The sequence below is a fragment of the Aythya ferina genome, assembly GCF_964211825.1.
Source record: "Aythya ferina genome assembly, chromosome: 2".
NCBI classification, from domain to species: domain Eukaryota; kingdom Metazoa; phylum Chordata; class Aves; order Anseriformes; family Anatidae; genus Aythya; species Aythya ferina.
The window spans coordinates 99,817,086-99,842,842 of NC_140297.1; the positions used below are offsets into that span (position 1 = coordinate 99,817,086).

Consider the following 25,757-nt stretch of genomic DNA (forward strand, 5'->3'; position numbering starts at 1 on the left):
GATCTCAAAGAAGACAAAACAAAACAAAACAAAAAAGCACAGTCAGAAATGAATTTAGAGAGACACGTATTTGAAGGTCAGGTTTAAAAACAACACCCAACTAAAACAGCCAAGCCTGATCCTGACAGTGCTTGTGCTTAAGACTGCTCATGCTAAAGTATTTGAAAAATCTATTTATATACATTTAGTTCTCATGAAAGGTATTGGGTTACTAGTCCTAGAAATGAGAGATGAGATTTTCTAAGGAGACTATGGGAATTAGGCACTGAAATTGCACTTCAGCTGAATGCAGGCTCCCAGCTGTTCAAGCTTCTTTGAGGTTTTAGCCATTAAAGACTATCACAGTCTTGGCAACAGTAGGGTTTCACCATAAGGGTACAGGCTTTCCTATACTCCTGTGGTGAAATGCAATCCTCTATTTATGATGCGAAAACTGGCTCCAAGAAAGCTGGTATGTTCCCACTGCACAGCACATTGACTTGAGAGGATACCATTACAGAATGAAGTTACGCCACTCACTGTATGGAGGAACAACAGAGAAATCAGTCTTGGCCTCAGAAAAATTACAACCTAAGCACTGAAAAGGATAAGACAATCAGAAAATAGGAGAAAAAAAAAAAAAAAAAAAAAAAGAAAGAAAAGAAACAGCACATCTGGAATATGGGGTAGAAATAAGCTTCTGTTTGATTCAAGTATGCTGTTGGGCAAGGCAGTACTAGAAGGCAACCCTATCTGTCTATCATAAGCACTTAAATTCCCAATACGATTAGTGGAGATAAGAAAGACCTGATGTATGTCTCAAGACTTGCTTAAATTAGGTGCCTACTTTTTCTGAAGTGTTAAGTAACCCATAAGAAACCTTAGGAGCTCCTATCTGCTCAGGAAAAGGAAGCACTGGAATCCCTAGCTTTCTAGAAATAAAGGCACTATTATGGGAAATAGAAATCCTGAGTTTAGGGCTGTCCTTATCTTCAGGAGGGCTGAATCCAATTCTCCTGTGTCCCAGGAAAGTGCATTAGCTGGCACGAAATATACTCTTTCTTCCTGAAACTCTGCCAATGGATAGTGAGGAACCGCTAGGAGCCAGAAGCACTTCTAATCCCTGTTTTCACCATTGTTCTTCTGCTCTCGTTTGTGGTTCCCGTATAAATTTCCTGCAAAATCCAAACAACAGCTTTCCAAACCCTTGTTCTGTGCCATCTCAGCTCAGAATACTAAACAGTAACAAGAATCAGGCTTTGGATGGCACTGTTGTTATTAATTAAATGAATCCTGGCTTGTCTCATTTTCAGACCTTTAGCATATAACCAAGAATACAAGAATAGGCCTGTTCCCCTAAGAGGTGTACCAAAAATCTTGTGGCAGATATACCCATCTCCTCAGGCCCAACACTTCTGAGCACACCTCAGGGATTTCACTTACCTGTGCAAGAACTTGTGAACTCAGTAGTGAGGGAATACAGAAACAGAAATTCCTGAAGGAGTAGCTGCTCTGGGATTTACATTTTTTTGGCATGATTTCGTGGATCGGGATCCCATCTGTAAGATTTAGTGGAAACAGAAGTAACTGGGCTCTTGATCCCACAATCTGCTTGCCTAGTTTAACTTTTCTAAGTTTTGGGATACAAAGTCTTGTGACAGGCGTTACCAATTCTCTGGCTTTCCATCTCTTTGTTGTACTTCATGAGGGGTGGAGAATCGTGGCTTCATGGAGGACATGGAGGTGATGTGATTAACATTAGAGGGGCCATGACTTCATTCTCTGTCTTAACTTTTGTTTTATACCATCAACCCCATGACAGAAGACACCATCCAGCCCTTCTTTCACAGAATCACAGAATCACAGAATCACAGAATTTTCTAGGTTGGAAGAGACCTCAAGGTCATCGAGTCCAACCTCCAACCTAACGCTAACAGCCCTCCACTAAACCATATCCCTAAGCTGTACATCTAAGCGTCTTTTGAAGACTTCCAGGGATGGTGACTCCACCACTTCCCTGGGCAGCCTGTTCCAATGCCTCACAACCCTTTCTGTAAAGAAGTTCTTTCTAACATCTAACCTAAAACTCCCCTGGCTCAACTTAAGCCCATTCCCCCTCGTCCTGTCACCACGCACGTGGGAGAACAGGCCAACCCCCACCTCTCTACAGCCTCCTTTAAGGTATCTGTAAAGAGCGATAAGGTCTTTACAGATACCTTTCAGGTATCTGTAAGATATTATTTCAGATAAGGTCTTTCAGGGAGAGCTGACTCCCAACTAGGCTTTGGAGCAGAGGTGCTTAGATGGAGGGAGGCTTAGCTATCATCCTTTCGTTACAGGGCACCTGCCATGCTACTGGTGAACTGAAGCTAAAAATGAGCACTTGCGAGCCGGAAAAGAACATGAAGATTCTCATAGTATTATGTCATAACATGGTCTGAGAGAAAAAAGATCCAAATATAAAACTGCAAGTCAAGAACAGAGGGGGTTGGACGAGAACTCAGCTAGGAAAAACAAATACTATATTTACTTCTCAAAATATACCTTAAGCACTAATAGAGCTACTGTCACCCAATACTGTAAGCACCTCATCTCTTGCACCACCACCAGGCAACCCAGAGCAGTTCCCAAGCTGCATTCATCAGCCCACACCTGAGGGCTGATTGCCTGACTTGATGCCACAGCGTTTTATCCAACAGAATGGATAGTAGCCACCTGCTTGCCCTAAATCCTAGCTTGGATTTAGGTCTTCCTTCCCTAGTCTGAAATAGATTTGAACAAATCAGGTACAGATTCCTTTATCTTTGATACCTTTCTTCTGCCTGAAAGTATTTTTATTGCTTCTCAAAATGACTAGATTTTAGCATGCAAAAATCAATCAGCTAAATACCGTATAAGATGACTGTGCTATAATTTATTAGTGCTGATCAAAATCTTAAAGGCTGGATAATTAAAATTCAAATTAAAATGTGATGAAAGTCACATTTAGTCACCTAAAGGAAAAGGCTGAATTCCAAATAGGTACAGAGCCACTGGACCCTGTGAGAGATGAGAATTTGTGGATGCTCATTATCACCAAAACCATGTAAAAAAAGCTCAGTATTTGTTCAAACTTTGCTTCTTCTCTTCATGCATGTTATGTCACAATTCATCAGTAAATGTCCTAAAAAACTGTATGGAAGAAAAGCCAAAGAAAGCACTTGTGGAATAATCTGTCCATAACTGAGAGCTTCTTCCTGCTCACTGACTGAATTAGAAATGTCGGTGCTCTCCATCTTAGGGGCATAAATCTTTTCTAACTAATCTCTTTTCTAAAAAAAACCCACACAGGTATCTGTGTGTGTTCTCTTTATCCTTAAAAATAGCTGTTAAGTTTTAACACCCCTTTAAAATGACTTGTCCTGACAACCTGCACCAGACAGTTAATTTGGGGTCCAAAACCACTGACACATGAGCACTGTAACTACGTAAGTACGGTTTCCTATGGATGCTTGCTCTGTTAACTGAATCTCCCAATGCAGTAACAGCAGGCCCCCAACACAACCTCCAAGATACTCCCATCAGGCAAGGGAAACGGCTGGGCTGGGTGGCGAGGCTGGAAAAATCCACTGTCCGGCTGTAAGGCAAAAGAATGCGTGAAAGATGAATTTGGTGCCTGCCTGTTCCTCGTTGGCTCTCTCCTCTCCTCATTCACCTCTTTCAAGAAAGATGTATGAACTTAAATAATCTCAGCAACTACTACGGCGTGTCAATTTTGACTGAAACTGGCCAACAGCTTTAGAAGTTATTAAAGAAATTGACAGAAGATGGATAGATGGATGGATGGATGGATGGATGGATGGATGGATGGATGGATGGATGGTTAGGTGCAAGCCTCAGAATAAGTTAGGGACACCAGGCTAAAAATCAATCCTCTTTAATTGATTTATAAGAATTGCCTTTTTGAACTCAAGATGCACGTTCTCATTCCTGAAAAGAAAATGAATTACTAATGGCTTGTATTTTAAAATACCCACAGCAGATATCTCAAAAACTTGCTAATGGAAATGGTTCTCTGTATCTTACCAAGAGCTTGTTAATAAAAAGATTTACAAAATAGCGCATTTTTCTAGTGAAAAACCATTAGAACTGAATAATTCCTTTTGATACTTTCCCAGTAACTTCTACAACTCTGAAATGATTCAAAAGTATTGCTTGCCCGGTAGATGACACATGCAAAATTTCAAACAGAAGTGTTTAGAGGAGCTTAGGATGGGAAGATGTTCCACACTGGATTTCTAGCTGAATAAACGATGTTCCTCGAGTACAGAGTTGTTAGTGAGAATCCATAATTAGCTCGAATGAGGACTGCAGGAGAGTGTACTGAAGTGATAAACACAAAGCTATAAATAGGGTATTTTAGGTGGTACTTGTAGTACCACAATAAACTAGGAGGAGGATGTTCAGGTGGTTTATGATGTCAGTAGAACCACTTGATCTATTTGTGGAATTATAACCCAAAGAGATTTAGAGTCTTGTGGACTGAAGAGTTTCTAGTTGTGTGTGTGGGGAGGGGTTATGACAAAAACACTAGAAATATAAGTAGATAGCAACGGTGAAGAGCATCAGAAGAAGAGCTACTTTAAAGCACTATTTAAAAATAAACAAGTATGTGTATGGAGCTACATCCTAGGAATCACGGTGAGCTGGGCAGCTTGCCTCAGTGGAAATAAAAGCAAACCAGACTTGGCCTGGCAGGCAGCTGGCCTGAGGCACGGGGCAGCCTGCAACTGTGATACCGGCCCTTGGAGCACCAGGGGGACCCTGGCAGTACACGAGAGTCTAAAGTCATTTTCTGACCTCCTCTCTACTTCAGGAAGAAGCATCAATTTGCTCTTGGGCTATGAACAGCAGCAGATAATTTCCTGCCCCTTTCAGATCCCACTCCCTCCCTGTTTCAGTTCATTTACAGAAGGAGGTGGAGAAGTACTAAGGAAAATCTCCTGTCTGATCCCTTGCCTATGTGGGTGGGAGATGGGAGAGCAGCGTTGCACCAGCTTGTTTCTCCCAACACACTGGGCCCCAGTGCTTGGGACCTGTGTGGGAAAGAGAAGGAGTGCCATACAAACTGCACCTCTTCCCCAAGGAGGCAAAATGAAAAACAATAACTTTGGCCCACAGCATCCGAGAATACAGGACAGCCTTTTTCATATACATTTTGGATAATGTCTTTTGTTTTCCCTTGATTATTTTTCCATTATTAAAAAAAATAAAAATAAAAATGAAAATAATTAAAACAAACAAACAAAAACAAAACACAATTCAGCCAAATGTAATATTATGTGAGAGACTGAAGATAAAAAATGAACAAGTAAACCTAAATAATAAACCTAATAAAAAACAGATCCTATGAATGCTTTACACCACTTTTTACTTTTTAATAGACAGAAAGGAAAAATATATTAGGGATTTAAGTGTTTTTCCAAAAAAAAGAACTATGGTAACACCAGACCAGCACTCCTCACTTCCAATAGCAAAACTGGGGGCTGTAAATGCTGACTTGTATAAAGTTCTTAAGAGGTCTCAACAGTACCTATGCCTGCTATTCAGACCTAGAGAGGCCCAGCAAAACCACAAAGACCATGCCAATCAGGGATAAAACTGTTGTAAGGAGTGACTTAATAAGTCAGTTGGACAAAAAGCTCCTCTCCAGCCTGCTCTTTGTATGGGCTTTTGGTCCTTTGGGGCTCACCACCCAGAAGCTGGCCAGGAGCACCAGACCCCAGGTTCCAATGCTGCCCAGGAGCCTCAATCCTGCTCAGCTTTGTTGTGGCCCAGGGAAAATACCATTCAGCAAAGGCTCAGGCCTGGCATATCTGGCCCACAGCTTCCACTTTTGAAGCAGTGAGGGGGTCTGAAAATTCAGGGTTACCTGTGTTACCCGTGTTCCCAGGACCCCGGCACACTGATCTGGAGGAAATCAGGCAGAAGCTGTCACAGAAACAAGGGCGACTGCTGGAACCAGCAAGCTCCTTCATTTATCTTCAAAAAATCAGGGCTTCCTAATAAAGTCATACTTATTTGAAAATTGCTCACAAATTCCAATTCACTAGAAGTACCTAAGCAGCAAAAAGATACACATCACTCTTATTTCCTTCCTTCCTTTCTTCCAGCAATTATTTTCTTTCTCTTATTTTCATCAGCATTTAGAGTGCAAATATCTTTCCCTCCCCTGACCCTGCTCTAGGCTATTCCCCTTTTTGGAACTGTTTCTGAAAAGAATTTGTTTTCTAGTAGTTCCTAACATTTAAACTTATTTTGTATGTGACATATGAAGGAATGAAGGAGGAAGAGGGAAGGTTTTTATAAAGACAGAGTTACTACAAAAACTTTTTAACATGGTAATGGCCATACAGCCCGGAGAATAAATCATATGTAACACAGCAGACTTGTGTATTAATTTCACCTCTAAGGCCTGTAAAACTACCAAAATATTTTTCAAAGATTGCTAACTACCACTCAGGTAGTGAGCAATAACAATTCCTTATAGACTGACCACCCCGAAAGGTTGCTTTGACCCTTTTGTAATGACTGGATCGGGGATTAAAGAATGGCAAAAGAAATGAACTCTTTTTTTTTTTTTTTTTTTTTAAACTAATAGCTACATTCAGTCCCTAGTGTTGCAATTGTTGCAGTTAGCATTGAAATTCTATTTACTATCAAAATGCAGCCTATTTATGGTTATTTTAGTTTGAAATACATGCAGGTGTTCCAAATTTATAAACATTTTTACTTATTAAATACAAATATAGGTATATATATTTTAATATATTTATGTTCCATAAGAAGAAAGAGGAAGAGATACAATAGCAATGTTTACATGGGATAGGGAAAAAGAAGTGTGAGGACAGAGAGAAGATAAAATGCGGTAACAGAAGACATTCGTTACGTTAACCTGTTCATCGCATGAAGGGCTCTTATTCGTATTTCCAAGACACCAATTACTTCAGGCTTTGGGTTAAGTGTTTTGGACTTCCATGCAAAAAAAGGGTGCACCAGAACACCCCTGTACCTAGCTCCTGAGTCACAAGAGTTTAGGGACAAAGCCCAAATTGGACAGCAAGGGGGAGACACTACCTACTGAAAGAAACCAAGAACCTGGGAATGGCTTTGAAGAGCTTTAGAGTGTGAACTGACAGAGCGCTGAGCTAGGACCACAACAGGCTGCAGCAGAGAAGAGTTGACCAAAGTTAAAACTACAAACATCGTACATTACATAGATGTCTGTATACCTCAGTAACATCAAACTCAGTGCTTTAAACAACAGAATAACTTAGCATGGTCCCAAATATATCACTTAAATGCTCTTCACAGGATTCAATCCAAAACGAGGCTCGAATACTATTATCAATACATGCATTTGCATCCTGGTTTAAAGATACTTGAAAATCCCAAGTCTGTGGGTGAACGTTAGCACAAAAATCACAGATTCATTGAATTTATAAGGCAGTTTTTAGTTCCTCTTCATTATAGTGAGCACAGGGAAATAAATAAATATTTTTGGGAAATGGGAATAAATAAATAAATAAACATAATAAAAGAACAACAACAATAAAAAAAGAAGCTAGAGTTACCATTGCATTATTGATGGATTTTCATATCATAGGGAATAAGTATGATTCGTTATAATAAATAAAAAAGCTGTATTACCCTTCTACTAATTACAGTGTATTTACTATGCCATAAATTAAAAATATGGAAAGCAATCATCTTCACAAAGTGACTAGTGTATGCTGATGCTGTGCAAAAGCCACTTAAATGGGCAATTTTGTTGTGGACATATGTCCACTCTACATACACCTACTCCTTGTGTGTGTGTTTATATTAAGATTTTTTTTAAAAGAAACAATCATGTAATCTAATAAACGTACCTTGCCTCAAATGGTCCATGCAGTGACACTGGCATCTGGCAGGGAGGATGGGCAGAGCCAAGAGAGTTGCAGTGTAAGTTCTTTTGCACACTGCCACCAACACAATTCTCCAAAATTTCAGAGACAGGCTTTCTCAGCCAGTGCAGACAGCATGCACATCTCTCAGTGAGGGCCATACCATCATTTGTGTGCTCTCTAATTCCACAAGTTTCTCAATTTTAGGAACTACAGATGAAGTCAAGTCTCTTGGTTAACATGATGGATGATTTTGCACTATCGCACTTAATTACTGTGTGAACTATCTGCTCCAGCTAAGATGAATATAAAATGTTTTATTAAGTAACAGAAACATCATAAGCAGAATAATACCAATCAATGTTTGTATGCCATGTATTCACTAGAATAGTTAAAGTGTTTTTGCAGCTCTACATTTTTTTTTTTCAGATTTTCTTTTTCTTTTATAGCCTTAAATGCTACAGTATATTTTATGCGAGATTAATAGAGGTATTATCAAATACTTTATCTGAATGTTTATTAAAAACTAAAGGTTGTATAATGCTGTGAGGAGTCTGCATCTGGGAACTACGCCCATGCACTGACAGAATTTCTCTCCAACGTCCATCTCCATTTGTTTATACGCCTGCTAGCACAATGCACTGGATGCCCTCCACTCCTGCTGCAGAGCACAAGGGAAAGTTAAGTGCTTCCTGAAGGCCCAGTATGCTCTATTACATACATGCATTATTGTCCTCGGCAATTTCTTATTCATACAAAGTATACGCTTTTTTTTTTTTGCCTGATTCTGCCTTTGTGATATGCAGAGAAGTGTTTTTCCATAGGTTGTTGCCACTTGGCATCCTCATCAGCCTCACTCTCCACACAGCTGTATAACCTAGTTATTTCCTGCACATGCATCTAAAACTTCCCTGGTAAAAAGTGCATATTAATGCCAACATTTTAATGATAAATACACCGTTTCATCATTTTATGTAGAAGTTGCCTTAATGGCCTTTCAGTTTCGCTGTGAATAAGTATATACCGTTACCTCAGCACTTAAAGCAGTCCCTAGTTATCCTTGATAAAACCAGGGAACAGCGCACAGCTGACGCAACGATATGGAGACAAGGAAAGGTTATTAAATTCACTAAAACAAACAGCGAGAAAACACTTACTTTGCACATTCTTCCGACTGGGGTGCAAATCCTAGAGTGTATTATGAACTGGTCTTTACAGCCTATGAACATATACTATAAGTCAGAGGGAAAGAGGAACTCCCTAGGGATGCTGTCCAAAAAAAGAAAAGTAGCCCCCGTGGAGTCGCTCCCCCTAAGTCATGCTGCCGCTGCTGCTGAAAATACGCAATGAATCCTTCTGCACTTGGAATTTCAGATGCCATAATCCCCCGCAGAATGTTGTCTAATTATTTTATTATGCATAATAAATGTAAAATATTTATTTTAGTTTACATAATTATATTAAAAATGTATGCTATTTATTCTCAGTCTTGTAAGGCATCCTTCACAAGTCATATACTTCACGGAAAGGTGCATTTATGGAATTCATGCTGTTTTGCTGGCCTGGCTTTGTGATTTACACAGCTTCTAAACCTTTCTTATCTCTGACCGTGGAACATCCCCATTCCCCTGGATGCTGTCCTCCATTCCTTCCTTCCCCTGGCCACCACAGGCACTCCATGCAAAATTAAACCACGCGGCAGAGTCCCAGACAAGCAAGAGTCATTTTCTTTAACTGCAGCACAGGGACAGCACAGAGTTTGTTACCATTATACCTGTCCCACAGTCTCTTGGTCAAAGTTGTAGCAATACTCATTCTGTAACGTGAAACTAAGCCGGCGTTCCTCCTGAGCCCTGAACTCCAACAAATTTGAACTGAAAAGCAGGGCTCTGCCTTTTGACACAGCCCTCCAAACAAAGTAATCCAAATCCATTTGGTACTAAAACACCCCTATACTCACACCCTGAACATAAATTATTATTTCCCTAAGAAGCTGTGATAGTCACATGGAAAGTTAGTATTAATGATACTTGAATTTGAAGCCTACAACTAAAATGAGATTCCTAATTCCATAGGAATTACTTATGTTAAACACAGGCTCAAAACTCGTTCTATTTCTGAAAATGCTGTGTATCTGCATCTTTCACTGGTATCATTGGGCATATATATATTAGTTCAGCACTTCCAAAATCAGGTTAAATTCAAAGGGCGACAAAGCTGGTGAGGGGCCTGGAGAACAAGTCCTACGAGGAGCGGCTGAGGGAGCTGGGCTTGTTCAGCCTGGAGAAGAGGAGGCTCAGGGGTGACCTTATCGCTCTTTTTAGGTACCTCAAGGGAGGCTGTAGTGAGGTGGGGGTTGGCCTGTTCTCCCACGTGCCTGGTGACAGGACGAGGGGGAATGGACTTAAGTTGAGCCAGGGGAGTTTTAGGTTAGATGTTAGGAAGAACTTCTTCACTGAAAGGGTTGTGAGGCACTGGAACAGTCTGCCCAGGGAAGTGGTGGAGTCACCATCCCTGGAGGTCTTTAAAAGACGTTTAGATGTAGAGCGTAGGGAAATGGTTTAGTGGGGACTGTTAGCGTTAGGTCAGAGGTTGGACTCGATGGCCTTGAGGTCTCTTCCAACCTAGAAAATTCTGTGATTCTGTGATTCAGGTGCCTAAATGTATTGCAGGTCTATAACGTCTGGCCACAGAATAGTCCATTTTAGAAATTAGTTGAAGTTCACAGGCATTACTCAGCTTCATGATGTTACATGACTCTTTGCTTCTTACTGTGCCCATCGCAAAATGCAAACAGTATTTTGGATGGCATTACTCTAGGACCGTGCAATTTAAAAAGTTTAGCTGCATAACACATCTTTTGTAAATGACTTGGAAGTATAAAATAAGCATTGCATATATAATGTTGGTGTCTGAGGCTGATTCTGTATTATAAAATTGCTGTGAACTTTAATTAGGAGTAAACGAATATTTTTGTGTGATGAAGTACAGTAACATAAGAATGGCGAAACACACTGATTTGAAAATGAAAATGCAAAGCAAAAATGTGCATCATTTAAAAAAATCTAAATAGAATTGACTTAATTTTAAAATACAAATGTGGAAAAATATAGCGGAAACTTTTAACAAGCAATTTTTTATTATATATATTTTTCTTCCTTCAAAAGGAATTGTATTTTAAAAACTAGATGGAAAATATAATTTCTAATTATAATTACTAGAAGTTGTATCATGCTATATAGTGAAGCAGAAGTTCACCTATTTGTTAACAATGTGCTAAAAATTTAGAAAAAAATAAATATCAAGCATTACAAAAAGTACAAAAAGTAGAGATGGCTGATATTAGTTTTGCAAGAATATTTACTTCCAATCATAAACATAGATTATAAAAGCAATTCAATCAAAAAAAATGACCAACATTTCCCATTTCCTTTTGGGAATGTGTGTGCTATTGAGAATATAAAATTTGTGCGATGGAAATGCTAGATTAGTTTATTATTCACCTGGGGAAACCACATCCATTCATGTCTGTTCCTAGTTACAAAAAGACTTTCCCATGCTGAGTGTTAGAGGGAACAAATTCCCTTTTCTGTTTCATGCAGCCAAGATCTTTTCCCCCTGGTATCTTACAGTCTATTTCACTTTAGTTTTTGCAGCTAAGAAAAAAAAAGTTATAGGTGCCTGTATAGTCACAAATGATTCAGATTTTCCTAACAGTTCCTAAATTCAGATTCACTTCTTTTAATAGCCTGCCTTTCTGTACTTCTAGCTCAGGTCAAGTAGCCTCTTGCTCAGTAGACAAGAGGCAAGAGGTTTTGCAAGGTAACTGTTCACAGTTTCTTCCTGAAGAACTCAAAAGCTTGAAAGCATCTCTAAGAACCCACCGAGCCGGACAGGAATAATTACAACATCCTGTATTCGGAGCTTGTTTATTCGAGTGTCCCAAAGTATAGAATACAGAGATGACTCCACTGATCAGTGGAAGGAGGTGTGGTGATTGCACTAACAGTGCTCTGCTCCAGATCCACGCACAAGATGAGGAATATTCCTCTCGCTGAAGCTACAAAGGTCGTTAAAGAGTCTGCAGTTGCCAAGCAACACCCAACAGCATCATCTGAAACAGCCTGGGTGAACTCGGAGCACGCCGGCTGAGCTGGAGTCACCAAAGTGAGAACTCAGGCTCCAGGCATGGGGGTGAATTTCATCACCGGGCCAGCAGAATTTAAAATCTCAATTTCAGGTTTTCTGTAAGTGACACTCACACGAGTAAGTACGATCTGCTGAACTGGTGTGAAGGACATGATTTACAGGGTTGCTAATACCTTTTCAGGAAAACAGGTAGCACTAGCTGAGCTGACAAGGAGGCAAGGTGTGAGTTCCTTAAAAATGTATTAAAACAAAAAGGAGAAAAAAAAAAAAAGAGAGAGTTGGGCAGAGCACATAAAGCATATTTGCCAACAAGGCTGCCTAATATCCCAGGACAGTGGAAACTGGCAGGCACAAGCAGGACTGCTGGGCTAATAAATACAGCAGCCCCTCTGCTGGCTCCTCCGCGGCTACACGAAGTGCCTCGCTGCCTCTGTGAGCTTGCAGCAGCAGCAGCACAGCTCTCAGTGCTGCATCCCTGCCAGATGTTTTGCAGCTGAGCTCAGAACGAGTTTCCTGCAGAATCAAAGCTGCATCAGCTGGTATCTGTAGAGCTCAGCCTCCAAAGAGTCAAAATTGGCCTATGAGGAATGGAAACTAGCATCCTGTTATCATGAAGCATTTATTTTTCAATAATATACAGGCAGGGGGTCTTAGAGATTTCTTGTTAATCCTGATAAAATGACTAAGCTATGTTTTCTTCTATTCTAATAACATCCAATATAATAAAATACTTGTAAAAACCTGTCATTTCTTGAAATTCCTATCCCATACAGAAAACTGTCCATCTGAAGAAAAGTATCTCCTGTCTTTCGCTGCACAGAGCATTAAAGTTATTTTGTCATACTAAGGAGGGGAATTACATCCACTCATTGTGCAAGTGTAAGAAACCCACAACTGCAAACTTTGATTCATACCCACAGCGCTCCCACTCTGTAGTGTCTCCACGTCAGATGCTCAAACCCCCTGCACCTCACCTCTCTACCCAGTTCTGTAGCAAGACCATTCCTCCAGACCATGAAAGTGGATGACCACAAGATTAAGTCTTCCGAAACATGCAGGCTCAAAGACATAGCACTCCTGTTACCTTCACTGCTGCACAGCATGTCACGCTATCACATATATGTTCTCACTTGCTTCAACACAGATCTTTTAACATAACCATTTTGATGAATAAAACAACACCTGTCCTTAAATGACGTATCAAAGCCAATAGGAACATTCAATTTTTGAGAGGAAAAAAAAAGGGGGGGAGGATGCCATAAGGTAGAAGCACAGAAAGGGAAGCCACCCCCTCCAGGTTATCAAATTCATTTCTCCACAGTTCTAGGCAGTAATTTAATGGGAGCTCAGTAAGAGTTCACAGAACATTTGCTCCATATGCACAGACCAACAAAAATTTTTGTACAGAAAACGCATGATATCTGCAGAAGCTTTCTGTACAGAAGCTTTCTTTAAAGAGGCTCATAAATACTTTGAAACCAGGTATTATGAGAGTGGCTAGCCTTTGTTATACAATCTTGTTTTAGGAAACTACATTAAAACTTATACTAAAAGAACATTACAGTTGTGTGCTCAGCATTAAAAGAAAATACAAAATTCTACAGTGGTATAATCAGATGTTTAACTTTCTCCTCTTATGTGCATGCATCACAGCACATGCATCTAATTCCATAGTCATATACCATTTATCAAATAAAATAGCAATTTTAAAAAAAGTTTTTGAATTGCAACTCTTGTAAATTGCTTATGAATAACGTCTATGGATTCTTTTGTAATGCACATATACAACCCACCTCACTGCAAGATATTAAAGACTGTAGGGGATGTATGTATAAGAAAACTAAAGAATCACTAACAAAGCAATATGAGATCATTATTAACTAGCCTATAATGAACAAAAGACACATGGGGTGAGCACCACAAGTAATTTCACCTGCCCATTCATGTGGTTTCTGAGAACTTAACCTACTGTCCTAAGAGGGTGGGTTTTCGTGGTGTAACATGGGAGATTTTGCCATGCAACCACCCTACAGCCACTCTCACCCAATCAGCTTGGCTGGCAAGGAGAAGGAAAACTGAACCAGAAAAAAAGACTGCGGCTCTTTAACTAGCTCCAGTTGCTTCCAGTTCTAATAAGTGTCTGATGAGTATTTAGGTTGCTAAGCCTTTTAGGGGACTTTTCCTTTCTTGGTGAAATGGTTGCAACTCAACCGAGAAAAATTTCAAAACAGCAACTGATTTGAAAAGGCAATGCAGATAAGCGGTCTCACCATGGAGAATTCTAACAGACACCAGAGCAGCTGTGAAACAAACACTCAACATTAGCAATGCAGTGTTACCACTAAAAGGTTTCCCATCATTTGTTTTTCTTTATAAAGTAATACCTAAATACTGAAGACTAAGTTTTTAAATTTAGCTCCTAATTTAATATGCAATTACTGCTGCCCTGATGGTGTTTTAATGGCAATATATTTTTATTGGTGACTTCAAATGAACCTCATCTGATCACCTTAACCCTTCTCTCATCATGCTTTAGTTAATGACTCATTACCTGTAGTCACACCAGGGACATCTGTAAGGCTTTTCTCCAGTATGGACACGCTTATGTCGTGTCAGATGCGATTGTGTTGTGGAAGCAAAGTTGCACTCATCACATTTGAATGGTTTCTCTCCTAGAAGGTGACAAGAGAAGATATGCATTATCAATTTTCATCAACAGAAAAGGAAAACAAATCTAAATTTCTGGCAACCCCCTTGGGACAGGTTTTAGTCTACGTATAAATCACAACAGCAAATGAAAAATACATCATCAAATACAACGTATACATTACAAAATACTACTCTTACTATGGCATATACACTTCTGACACCAGCTGACTTCTCATGTGGTGTTATAACAGCAAAAAAGGAGGAGGAAGAACTGCATGAAACAGAGTAACCAAGTTACAAGGGCCTTATGTCATGAAAATATCTTCACCAGGAGAAAGGTATTCCTCGCACCCTGCATCTTCTGTTGAAGCTGGGCCCATGCACAGACTAGAAGGAAATGCTTTTGGAGACAGAAGGTGAGAAATCAGTCTGGAGCTTGCATTCAGTGCTCAGAAATGAATACATCTAGGAAGAAATTATTATTATTTTTTTAATATATCTCTGCTCCAACATTTTTAATGCATAAACTGGGGCTAAGAATATGAAACAACTCAGTTCTCCACCCCCCTTCTCTTGCTTGCTGTTCTTCTGTCCTTGTGAAGATTTTCTGAAAAGTGGGAAACTTTCAGCAAAAAGACTTAAAAGGTTAATGGGGAAAAAAATAGACTAAATATTTTCAGAAGACTAGAATTCAATCTCTGCTGAATGTACAACAGCACTGAAAAATTCTAGAGGACTACTAATTAAAGAAAGATAAAGATCTCAACTCTAGCTTATAAGTTATTATGTAAAAAGAGTATTTTTCCATTCCAGTTGAGGGGTGGAGCCCTCTGAGAGCACTAAGATAAAATCTCATGACAGATACACATACTGTGAAGCCCAGCTAAGACACCTGCATCCCATTTTTCCAACTAGTTGCACCAGAAATACTCTGTGTGGCTTAAAGGCACATATAATTACCACTTAGAGAGGAGACGGGTTCCTTTTTGTATGCAGAAGACAGAAGGCAGCTCCTAACATAGGCAATCTTGATCGTATTGTGGAAGCCTTCAGAAGTATTTATATCTTAAAGATTACATAAGGAATCAACATCCCTAACTTAAGAAGTCTAATTAAAACTGCGAGGGACAGACACCTACCTTGTAGACTGTTCAGAGGTCTAGAATAGGAGGCCTCAAAACTGAACCCTAAGTCTCTAAGGAGGCACAACCTGCAGTTTTTCAGAGTGACAGAAAAAGAAACCCATCGCCAGCAGAAGACACATGACTAACAAAGGGCACTCCCGAGCAGCCATGCCTCCAAGCCAGATTTTCCAAGCCTGCTAAAAGCACAAGACAATCAGGACTTCCACAGGGACTTTGCCAGAATTCTGAGCAGATACAGAAATCTGCATTTCTCGTTTCTGGAGACTGCTTTTTCCCCCTCTCAAGCGAAAAAAGAAATGCAGGGTCCTTGGGCCTGAAAAGCCTGTAAGGATGGACAATGGAGCAGCTTCTGAAAGCGCCGTAAAGAGCTGGAATAATTGCTCCTAGCAGCTGCGGCAGAGAATTTCACCTACTATTTTTCACTTATTGTTTCATGGGACATGGAAAGGTGAAGGGGCAGGACACAATGCAGAAGCCTCTATGCTGGACAAATTGAGACTGCTAGAAAGTATGTCTTTCTGCCCCAAATGGGGTTTTCTTGTCAGACACTGACTCTCTGTTCAGGAGAAACAGATTCTCCCAGCAGCTTGAATGGTATTGGCTTCATCTTCAATTAAACTCTCTGGGAGGCCATGGACTCCCTAGCAACACAACCTGTTCTTGAACCGAAGATTTCCTCTGTCTGATTTATTTTACCTTCCAGCAAAGACAGCAACATTCTGTAGCCCAAGTCGCAAAGCTACGGGCATTTTAGGTAGCATAGATGCTTTCTTTAAATTCTTCCATTTAAAACGCATTTGAACCTTGCGAGCTCGCCCCCTTGCTAAAAAGCAGATCTGAACTAAGCGCGGATTTTTAGTTTGCCATTTGGTGGAGGACGCGTTGGGGAAGGGCCGCTGCTGTGCTGGGGCAGGGCCAGAGGAGCTGACAGATGAGTGAGGGCCCGTGGAAGCCGGGAGGGCTTGGAAAGTCCATCGTGACCAGAAGAAAAATGATAATCCTCGCCCACTGCTCCAGGAAGTTTCTCCTCAGGAAATCCTTGTGGCTAACTGCTCCTGTCAAGTGGACGATGTATAAATTTCACCTGACAGAAAATACATCACAGCAGTACCACACAACAGAAGCCAACTAAACTGGGGAAAAAAATGACTGCCTAGCATGGCCTATAATTCTTAGCAGCTGCACAAGGGGAATAGTATTTATTTTTACTGAAAAATTAACCAGGTCGGTATGTACATTAGAAAAAATCTAAAAGATTAGGTATTTCTCTGGGTTGAGGGCAGGGTTGGTCTGAAGAGCTGTAGCAGCAGTACTTCTTACTACTCATTTTCTTTTTCTTTATTATCTTTGGGAGAAAATGTTCTATATCTGCCTTTGTCCCAGTTTTCCTTCTCCAGTCCCCGCCCCCAGACATTTCAGCCATCGAACTTTATTTGACTTTTATACTGGCTGCCATTAAACAGTCCAGAAGGGTTCTCCCTCAGCCCCAGTCAATTAATATAAAATTAAAATCACAGAAATCAAAAAAGCAACAATGACAGTATTTTAAAATAATATTGCTTCCAATAATTATAAAACGGTGTATTGAAAAATATGGGGGTAAGGACAAATTCTACCTATTTAAAGATTTAAAAAGGAAAGCCACCAGCTTTTTCCTTACCAGTATGGAAAATGGTAAACTTCATGCCTCACCACCCCTAGCTCTATCAATAACAAACCCACAAAGAGAAGGACAGGTGCCCCAGAATGCCCTGATGGTCAAGAAGCTCTGTGGGAAAAAAAGGACACACCTTCCAAAATTAAAGAGCAGGTATCTTTGTGTGTTTTTGTTGTTGTTGTTTTGTTTTTAACATAAGCACTTTCAAAAAGCATGATTTCTAGCTAGAGCATCACAAAAGAAGAAATGGTTTTGCTTTTTTGACAAGAATACTGTGAGCAACCTCTGAGGTACTTTAATTGTCTAAGTCACCTGACACACAAAATTTCAGCTCCAACAAAGCTTGCTAAAGAAATCAATAAAAGGGTGAAATGGTGGGGAGCACTACTCTGTACATAACAGGCAGTTATTAAGCCGGTCAGCCTCAGCTCTGCACATTCTACTACTCTTAAAAAATCATGACTAAGGCTTTTTTTCCTCCTGCCTCTCTTCAAATTCTGCACTGATTTCTTTAAGCATCCGTCTTATCTTTTCATCCCAAATTACAGCTTTCCTTTTCTTTCTTCCTTCCTCTTTTCTCTTAAATTACCTCTTTTTAGTTCTCTGTCTTTGATGATGAGCTTTTCAGGACACAGAGCATACCTTGCTTTAATCATAAATTTCTATGTGCAGTTATGTTCTCAACATGTAATTTTTAGAGGAAAAATGAAATAACACAATAACAAAAATTACAAATCTTGGTGATAGATGCTTACTTGGGGATGGCAAAGTGAAGATTTTATTTACAATCATGACTGTCCAGACGATTTCCACCCATAAATTATACAAGCATTTATATGAAGATCCAGCTTTTATATAAATGAAGGGAAAAATAAATAAGTCTAATGATGCCTTCAAATTAAAAGCCTTCAATGACTTATCAGAATCTTAGCAAGATGGAAGAAAATTTCCTCAAAAGGAAACCATTGCTTTTAGTCCTCTTTGTCTTTCACAGGATGTGCTATGCAGGACAGAAAAAATCCCAGAAGTTTTATTTCTCCTAAGGAATGAGTAGACCTCAAAATGTGGCCTTCTGCTTCCAGGTTACAGGTGTTTTCTTCTTATTTCCAACAATTTCTGGCTTTTGTTGAGAATGTTCCCTGAGGGGACAGTTCCAGGCTTGCTAACGAAGACTGAAATATATTGAAGCAAATTCTACTTGCTTTTAGTTTGGTCATCTTTTTTTCGCATATGACGTACAAAAATAACTTCATCCTTAATTACTTTTTGTTTGTTTGTTTGTTTGTTTTATGACAAACCCAAAGGGGTGGGAAAATGATCTACTTGACAATTTCTCTTAAGCAGAGAGAAAGTTTTTAAGATACCCAGGATTTTGGTGTCATTTACGGCTAGAAGTTTGCTCGAATTGAGTTCTACACTGTGCTGAAAATGTTGGCACAAAGCGCAATGAAAAACAACACAGATCCTCTTCAAATTTCACCTCATGTCCTGTTGAAAAGAGCGGTAAGTTGCCTTAACTGTGCTACATATTCTGTGGTATTCAACACTATTTTTTTAAGCTGTGGTGGGGAAGTTGAAGGGATGAGGATACATTATACATTAAATTCAATGCTGAGTAATGTAACTACACATTAAAGTCAAAGAGCAGTTCACTTGAGAAATAGAAACACAAAGTGAGTCACTCATCTGGATAAAAACACATATATTATTAAATTTTCTTTCTTTATTACATTGACCTGTAAATGTCTTGAGAAGCACAAGATTGAAATGAGTGAGCAGAACCGATCATACAGTGATCTGTATGATATAAGCCACCATCTTCAAAAAGTCATGAAAATATTTGAACAAAGACACAATCTGCCTAAGCATTTCCAGAGGTTCAGGGTAACTCCCATAGAGCTGCTGGGTACAGTAAGTGTACTTACCCTCTAACACTACTACTGTGATGGACTTCTGTGGTTCCCAGGAAGATGCCACCACAAATGACCTGAGAAGCAGCTGTAGCCTGCTATTGTGTAAAAGATGAGGATGGGGTTTTTGCAATTTGCAGGAGTACTAACTAACATAAAACAGGAGTTTCACACAACAGAACACAGCTTGCGACTGATCAGCACTGTTGGAATGAGCCACTTATGACAGCACAAAATGGAGGTTGACTGGGAAAAATGTAGAAGAAGCTAAAACTACTGTGATACTGAAGTGAAGTCAAACAAAGAAGGAGAGCAGAACAGTAACAAGAACAACAACAAAATTAAAATTAAGAATTGTTTTCATGTTTTTATTTCAAGCCAGAAACAATTCTATTTTCTTTTTTCCCTTTTTTTTTTTCCCCTGTCATTTTATAGTTTATTCTGATTAAGACAAAGTATTTAAAATACATGATACAGCACTTATGTTTCATGCGTCTTTTTTGGTGGATGATTTAGAGGTTATTTACTATTTATATTGTAAAATTCTGATAATCCTTTAAATGCTTTGTAGAATTCAACTCATTCTAAATGCAGCCAACACTAACATTTGCAACATTATTTATCTTCCTATCTTAGGGCAGGTTTTGATTTTTTTTTTTCTCGGACAAAATATGAATTAAATAATCTGGTTAAAAATAATCTTGTCTAAAAAGAGAAGAAATAGAGTAAGAAGGAAGAGCATCAAAAGTCTAAGTGACCAGTCCTACAGCCAGTTCCCCTCTTGTGTCAAATATCTATCAGAGCAGCTGAACGTTTCTCTGGGGGTGTCAGGACACCTCAGACCTTGAGGCTGGGATGAGAGGAGGCTTGTTAAGCTGGTCAAGACTCCTCAACTACCTCTGAGGATTTGCTCATTTGCCCTTGAATCAAAGGTCTCTGACAGGTGATAGAAGTAAATCTTGGATTGGAGGATGTTCTCTGTCAGCCCCCTCGACAGTTTGTGTTACAGTAGGGAATTATTTAAGCCATTTAGACCATTTTTGATACCTATCCCTTTCAAACCTGACTGTAATTTGCTTTGGCATTCTGCTCAGGGAAAATTGTGTCAACTGGGGACACAGAAGAAAAAATACAGGTACAAAGAGGAGTGCGTGCAGCTAAGAACTGAAATAAAGTTGTGCACTGGATGAAAATACAAGGGAACCCATGTAAGTGCAACAGTGCAGACAAAGGTGGATTGTGTCATTCTCCTTGAAACAAATAGAAGCTACAGATAATTTTTCTGCTAAAGAATCATCTCTGATTGTTTGTGCCACAGAGGCAGATAAATGCCAAAAAGATAGATCCCTCTGCCTCTGAGATACTGTCCTGTATAGTATAAAGTTAATAGCAAAGTAATAACGAGCCTCCAGTCCTGACATAAAATATAAAGTTATGCCTGCTAGATGCAAGCTTCATGATCTATAACCTGTGAATCCCTGTGATCATAGCACAAAAGCCTCTACCAAACCGGCAAAAGAAGGGCAAAACACCATCCAAAATGTGGACAGCTTTTCATGAGGAAGATACTGTTTTTCAGCCTAATTTTAGACATAATCCAGGAAATAATGAAATATGTTTTTCTATTAGCTTGTGGCCTATTGATACAAAACCCATAAATATATAACCTATGATAAGGGTTTACATTTCTGATAAATTAGATATGTACTCACACGGAAGGTAAAGACAAGACGTGTAAAGACAAGCATATCCATTTGTTCCACTTTTCCATTCTGAAATCACTGTTTACCATCTGTGTGGCTGCACTCACCATGAGTTCTACACATAGACATGATCCCAGTGTACCACATGGCAGGCCAATAAAAAGCAAAAGATAGTTCCCTTCCAATTGATAACAACGATTTATTCCTACTAAAAATAAAATAAAATAAAATAAAATAATTTTCATTCTCAGTCCAGATTTGGTAAATTTCAGTCAACGTGTGAAAATTCTTCAAAGTTCCAGCAAAATGGACACTATTAGGTACAACTGAAGCACACAACTTTTATTCCAGTGGTTACAATTGCTCATTACCATTCATGGACTGTTTTACTACAAAAGCTATTATACTTAAATGCTTCTTCTTGGACATTTTAAAAATACAAACATCTTGCAGTAAATAGGAACTGACTGTGGCAGTACTGTATTGCAAATGTATGTTCCTTGCTAACAGAAGAAAAATTTTAAAGTATGATTATTAGTTAGAATTACAGGACAAAGTTGGCCTTCATAGTTTCTATACAGAGAAAATCGTTTCAAAAGTATTTCCAGATCAACACCAAAATCCCTGCCTTTCTGCAAGCATCAGACTTCCTCCAAACATGGTTGCCTTAATAAAACTGAAAACGGGGTAAAAAGAATGGCTTCAGGCTCTCAAGAAAGAGAGTAGCTGCTCTCCAGGAAATTAAGCATTTTGATGGTAAGTGTCCTGAATTAGGATTATTCAGGGATATAATAAAATCTCCCACAGAGATTCCTTTGAAAAATCCATGGAAAATTCATGATATAACTACAGCTTCTCATTTGTTAGCTATTTCTTTCCACTGTACATTAGACAATGGTCACTTAACTCATACAGCAATTCCTGATACTATATTATTCTCATGCTAGTCAGTAAAACAAAAACTGCAGTGGTTTAAGCAGTGATGCTTCTGCCTCTGTTTGAACAAAATCTATTCAAATAATCAAATACTTACTAGGAACTGCTAAAAACCACAATTAGTGTAAAATGTATTAATAAATGTTTAATACTTATACTTTTTCTGGTCTTCTGAAGCCAAGAACCAATTTAATTTTATCTGATATTAAATTTTTATAACAAGGTGGTAGGAAAGCTTTACTAATTCTGGGAGATAAATCCTGCTTTACATGCTAACAGTGTGGTAACTTTTAAGGTAGCATCTATTAATTACAAACTATCTTAAAATCACGAAAGGGCAAATGAAACAACACTAGCTTTCAACATTGTCTCACTCCAAAATAATGGATTAATCTATATGTAGTCTCTAACTTTCACCCAGGGACATTCTAGCAGACTCTTGCAAAATCTTCACAGTAGGTAATCTATTTAGGCCTTGGAAAAAAAATAATATACTTAGTGTTCATTTAAAGAAGAAAACCAGTCTTTACAGTTCTACTTTCTTTAGAAAAAACACCAAAAATACCCTCAAAAGCAATTATTCAAACTCACAGCTAACATATTTGATGCAGACCTTGGGCACACAGATTCTACAAAAAAAGAAAAAAAAAAAAAAAAAAGGCCAAAGTAAACAGTGAGCCAATGTATTATTTGTGCTGTAATGTGCTATTTGACTTGCTTTACTCCCCAGCGTAGAGGGACTGCCTTGCTGGAGAAAATATACCAAGGAGTAAAGACAGTTTTACTGACCTGTGTGTTGCCTCCGATGCTTGGTGAGGGCATGACGTGTCCCGCCGGCAAAGCCACAAAGGTCACAGAGGAACGACTTCTCGCCTGTTGCAACAATAAACAGATGAGGGACTGCGGAGGTCACAGATCATTAAAACATATCTATCAAGGCTTTCAGGGTTACTAATTCCTCCAATCAAATGTTTCCATGTAAATATGTCAAATGGGAATGAAATTACCACTGCGGTTTATTGACTGTGATAAAATCTGAAAAGCACCACTGAACATAATTACATACTTGTCAGACCCATAAAAATTAGCTTTATTATCAATGGAATGGTTTTGTACAACTTCATTTCTGTTAGATGTCTTCCAGATGGGGCTGCTTTATGCACTTGAACAGTTTTTATGCATATCCTGATTTTTTACAATTCCCATACATCTGGCCTTTCTGTGCTGAGTAAAGATTGCCTGGAAAAAAAGTTAATATACTGTATATGTGATTCTGCTTAAATAAAATATATTGAATTTACTAACAAATTAAGGATACTGAGAAATTTTCAACAGACTAGATCAGAGTCATCTTTAGTTACCTTCTCTTTATTAATAAGTATTAAATTATTTTCTTGAATATATTGAAGAGCCCAAGCAACAATAAAAGCCACATTATTCAATACCAGTGGCAATTCAGTACTGTTTATGTTTCTAAAGTTTTCATGACATAAAGAAAACAGGTCTGGGGATTGCTACTGAAATTGCAGCAGAACTCGTATTGCTCATCTTCAAATGACAATTCTTCATTCCAAACCTCTGGAACAATTTGAGAGATTTTGGCAAGCTCACTACTCATTAAAAGTGTGTAAATGCTCTCTCTTTTTTTTTTTTTTTTTTTTATATATAGGAGCTAAGATTTCGCCCTGTTGGCTATAAATACGGTCTATCATTTCACAGCAATATTTTTACTCAGAATGTACTAACATGCAAGGCAATTTCATCCCATAAAGGCCACGCGGAAGTTCATTACGGATTAATATTGCTAGCCTCAGATATGGACTCAATAACCTCAGATACGACTGAAATTAAAAGAATATTTTTTAGAAAAGAGTCATGTTAGTCCTTTGGAGCCAAATTGTCTCCTTTCGCAGTAACGCTGGAGAGGGGACCTGTGGGGCAATGACGCTGAACTCATTGAAACTAAGAGTCTCCTTCAGATTCTTCCCTGTGGGGAAGGAAATTCGGTTTCTACAAAAGATGCCTGGGTTAAGAGGTCAAGTGTCAAATTGCTACGTCCTCCTGTGAAGATGGAGGGGTGGAAACCTCCACGTTGTTTATTCCCACATAACCAGCCACGCTAACACATGGACTTTCTGGGGAAGCACTGTGTTTTCAGGCAGCGTTAATATAAGCAAGAGACCATCCCATGAGTGGGTTGTCTCCCCAGGGAACAGCGCAGGGACCAGCTGCTCTCTCCCATCCACTGCTACCTCGAGCCAAGCCCATGGGCACCACAGCTCCCCGCCGGACTCAGCACGGCGTAGGAGTCTTGGGCCCCGTGCTGTGTGGAGGGATGCAAGTCCTTCCAGACCTCCATGGCAGCCTGACCCCTGCACTAAAACGGGATCTTAAAAACTCTGATTAACCTCTGCCAGGTAGCTAGGCCATGAAATATGATTGGCACACATTAATTTTCACTTCAAAACAGGATGAACTATGTATCATTGTCCTATGGACCCAAATATGATCATGAAAACCACAGATGGAAATTTTCACAGAATCATAGAATTGGACAGGCTTTGGGGCTTTTCTGAAAATTTGGTCCATCGATGAGAGTATCATAAAACAGTATCTAGGTACAAAACATTTTTGGTGCCTCTTTCATGTATCACTTCTAGCCATCAGTGATTATGACAGATTAAAACTCGAAACAGGAAAAGCAGAATGAAAATCCATACTAATAATCCCTATGTTTCACATGAAAAATGCATACATCCTTACTGATATAACAAATTCTGAATTTTACTGTAAAATGTTCATCAGTAATATTATTACTGAGGTAATGTGCAATTGTTACAATAGAGATTCCTGCATAATCTTTTTCCTTTTTTTTTTTAATCAGATCTTCACCGTGTAGCACTTCAGTTCATCAAAATATCAAAGAGAAGGAATAGAAGGACTATACATATTGCTTAATTATAATTAAATATTAATTTAATTAATTAATCGATTTTAAGTATAAATCTTTCTAACTAGCTCTAATGCCTAACACCCCAGCATAAAATTCACACTTTTAAGTTAAATGCTGTTCCATGCCTACCAAGAAATTGTTCATCATCTATATATTGTCATAAATTAGCTCATGTTGTGTTTAACATCTCAGAGCAGACTTCAGTATGGCCTGCAGCTTCCTGCACTAATGAGGACGCAGAGTACCCATAGCATCTTCGCAAGCCTACGAATTTACCCAATATTTTATATTTGGGCTTTTGGAACAGCTTTCTGAGCCACAGAGAAATGATTCCAAACCAAACAACAGCTTTAAAACAGGGAAATCGATCTATCCTATGAAATTATATGCCAGTTAAATATTCCACACTCCCCTAGGTTGGGTATGGGGGTTCTCATGCAGGCACAACACTTGAGCAAGTCACTGAGGCTCTGGATCTGAAAATACCAGAGTGAAGGAGATTTGGCCCCCTATTTTTTTATTTATTTTTTTAATCCTAGGAAAGGAGGTGATGCATTTAATTTCCTGCAACATTCATTTTTAGACATATTAACAAAATAATGACCTTATTTGTGTGTGTACGTATGTATGTATGTACTTTGTGTATGTGTGTATGCATCACGGTATATGCAGAAATACATATATCCATACAAACACACAGAGAAAACTTCATTAGCTTGAAGTTTAAGTTCAACTGTGCTGTATTTCTTAT

At 39.0% G+C, this 25,757-nt stretch overlaps 1 protein-coding gene across 6 annotated transcripts in view; it reads right to left on the minus strand.

Moving 5' to 3' along the window:
• Positions 1-25,757, minus strand: part of ZNF407 (zinc finger protein 407) — a 335,386-nt gene that overhangs the window by 113,621 nt on the left and 196,008 nt on the right. For all 6 annotated transcript variants that reach the window (XM_084508877.1, XM_084508878.1, XM_084508879.1 and 3 more), the window contains 2 exons: positions 22,843-22,926; positions 14,605-14,725 (listed from right to left, as the gene is read on the minus strand). In XM_084508877.1, the coding sequence (XP_084365003.1) occupies positions 14,605-14,725; positions 22,843-22,926 (205 nt within the window). The remainder of the gene's footprint in view (positions 1-14,604; positions 14,726-22,842; positions 22,927-25,757) is intronic.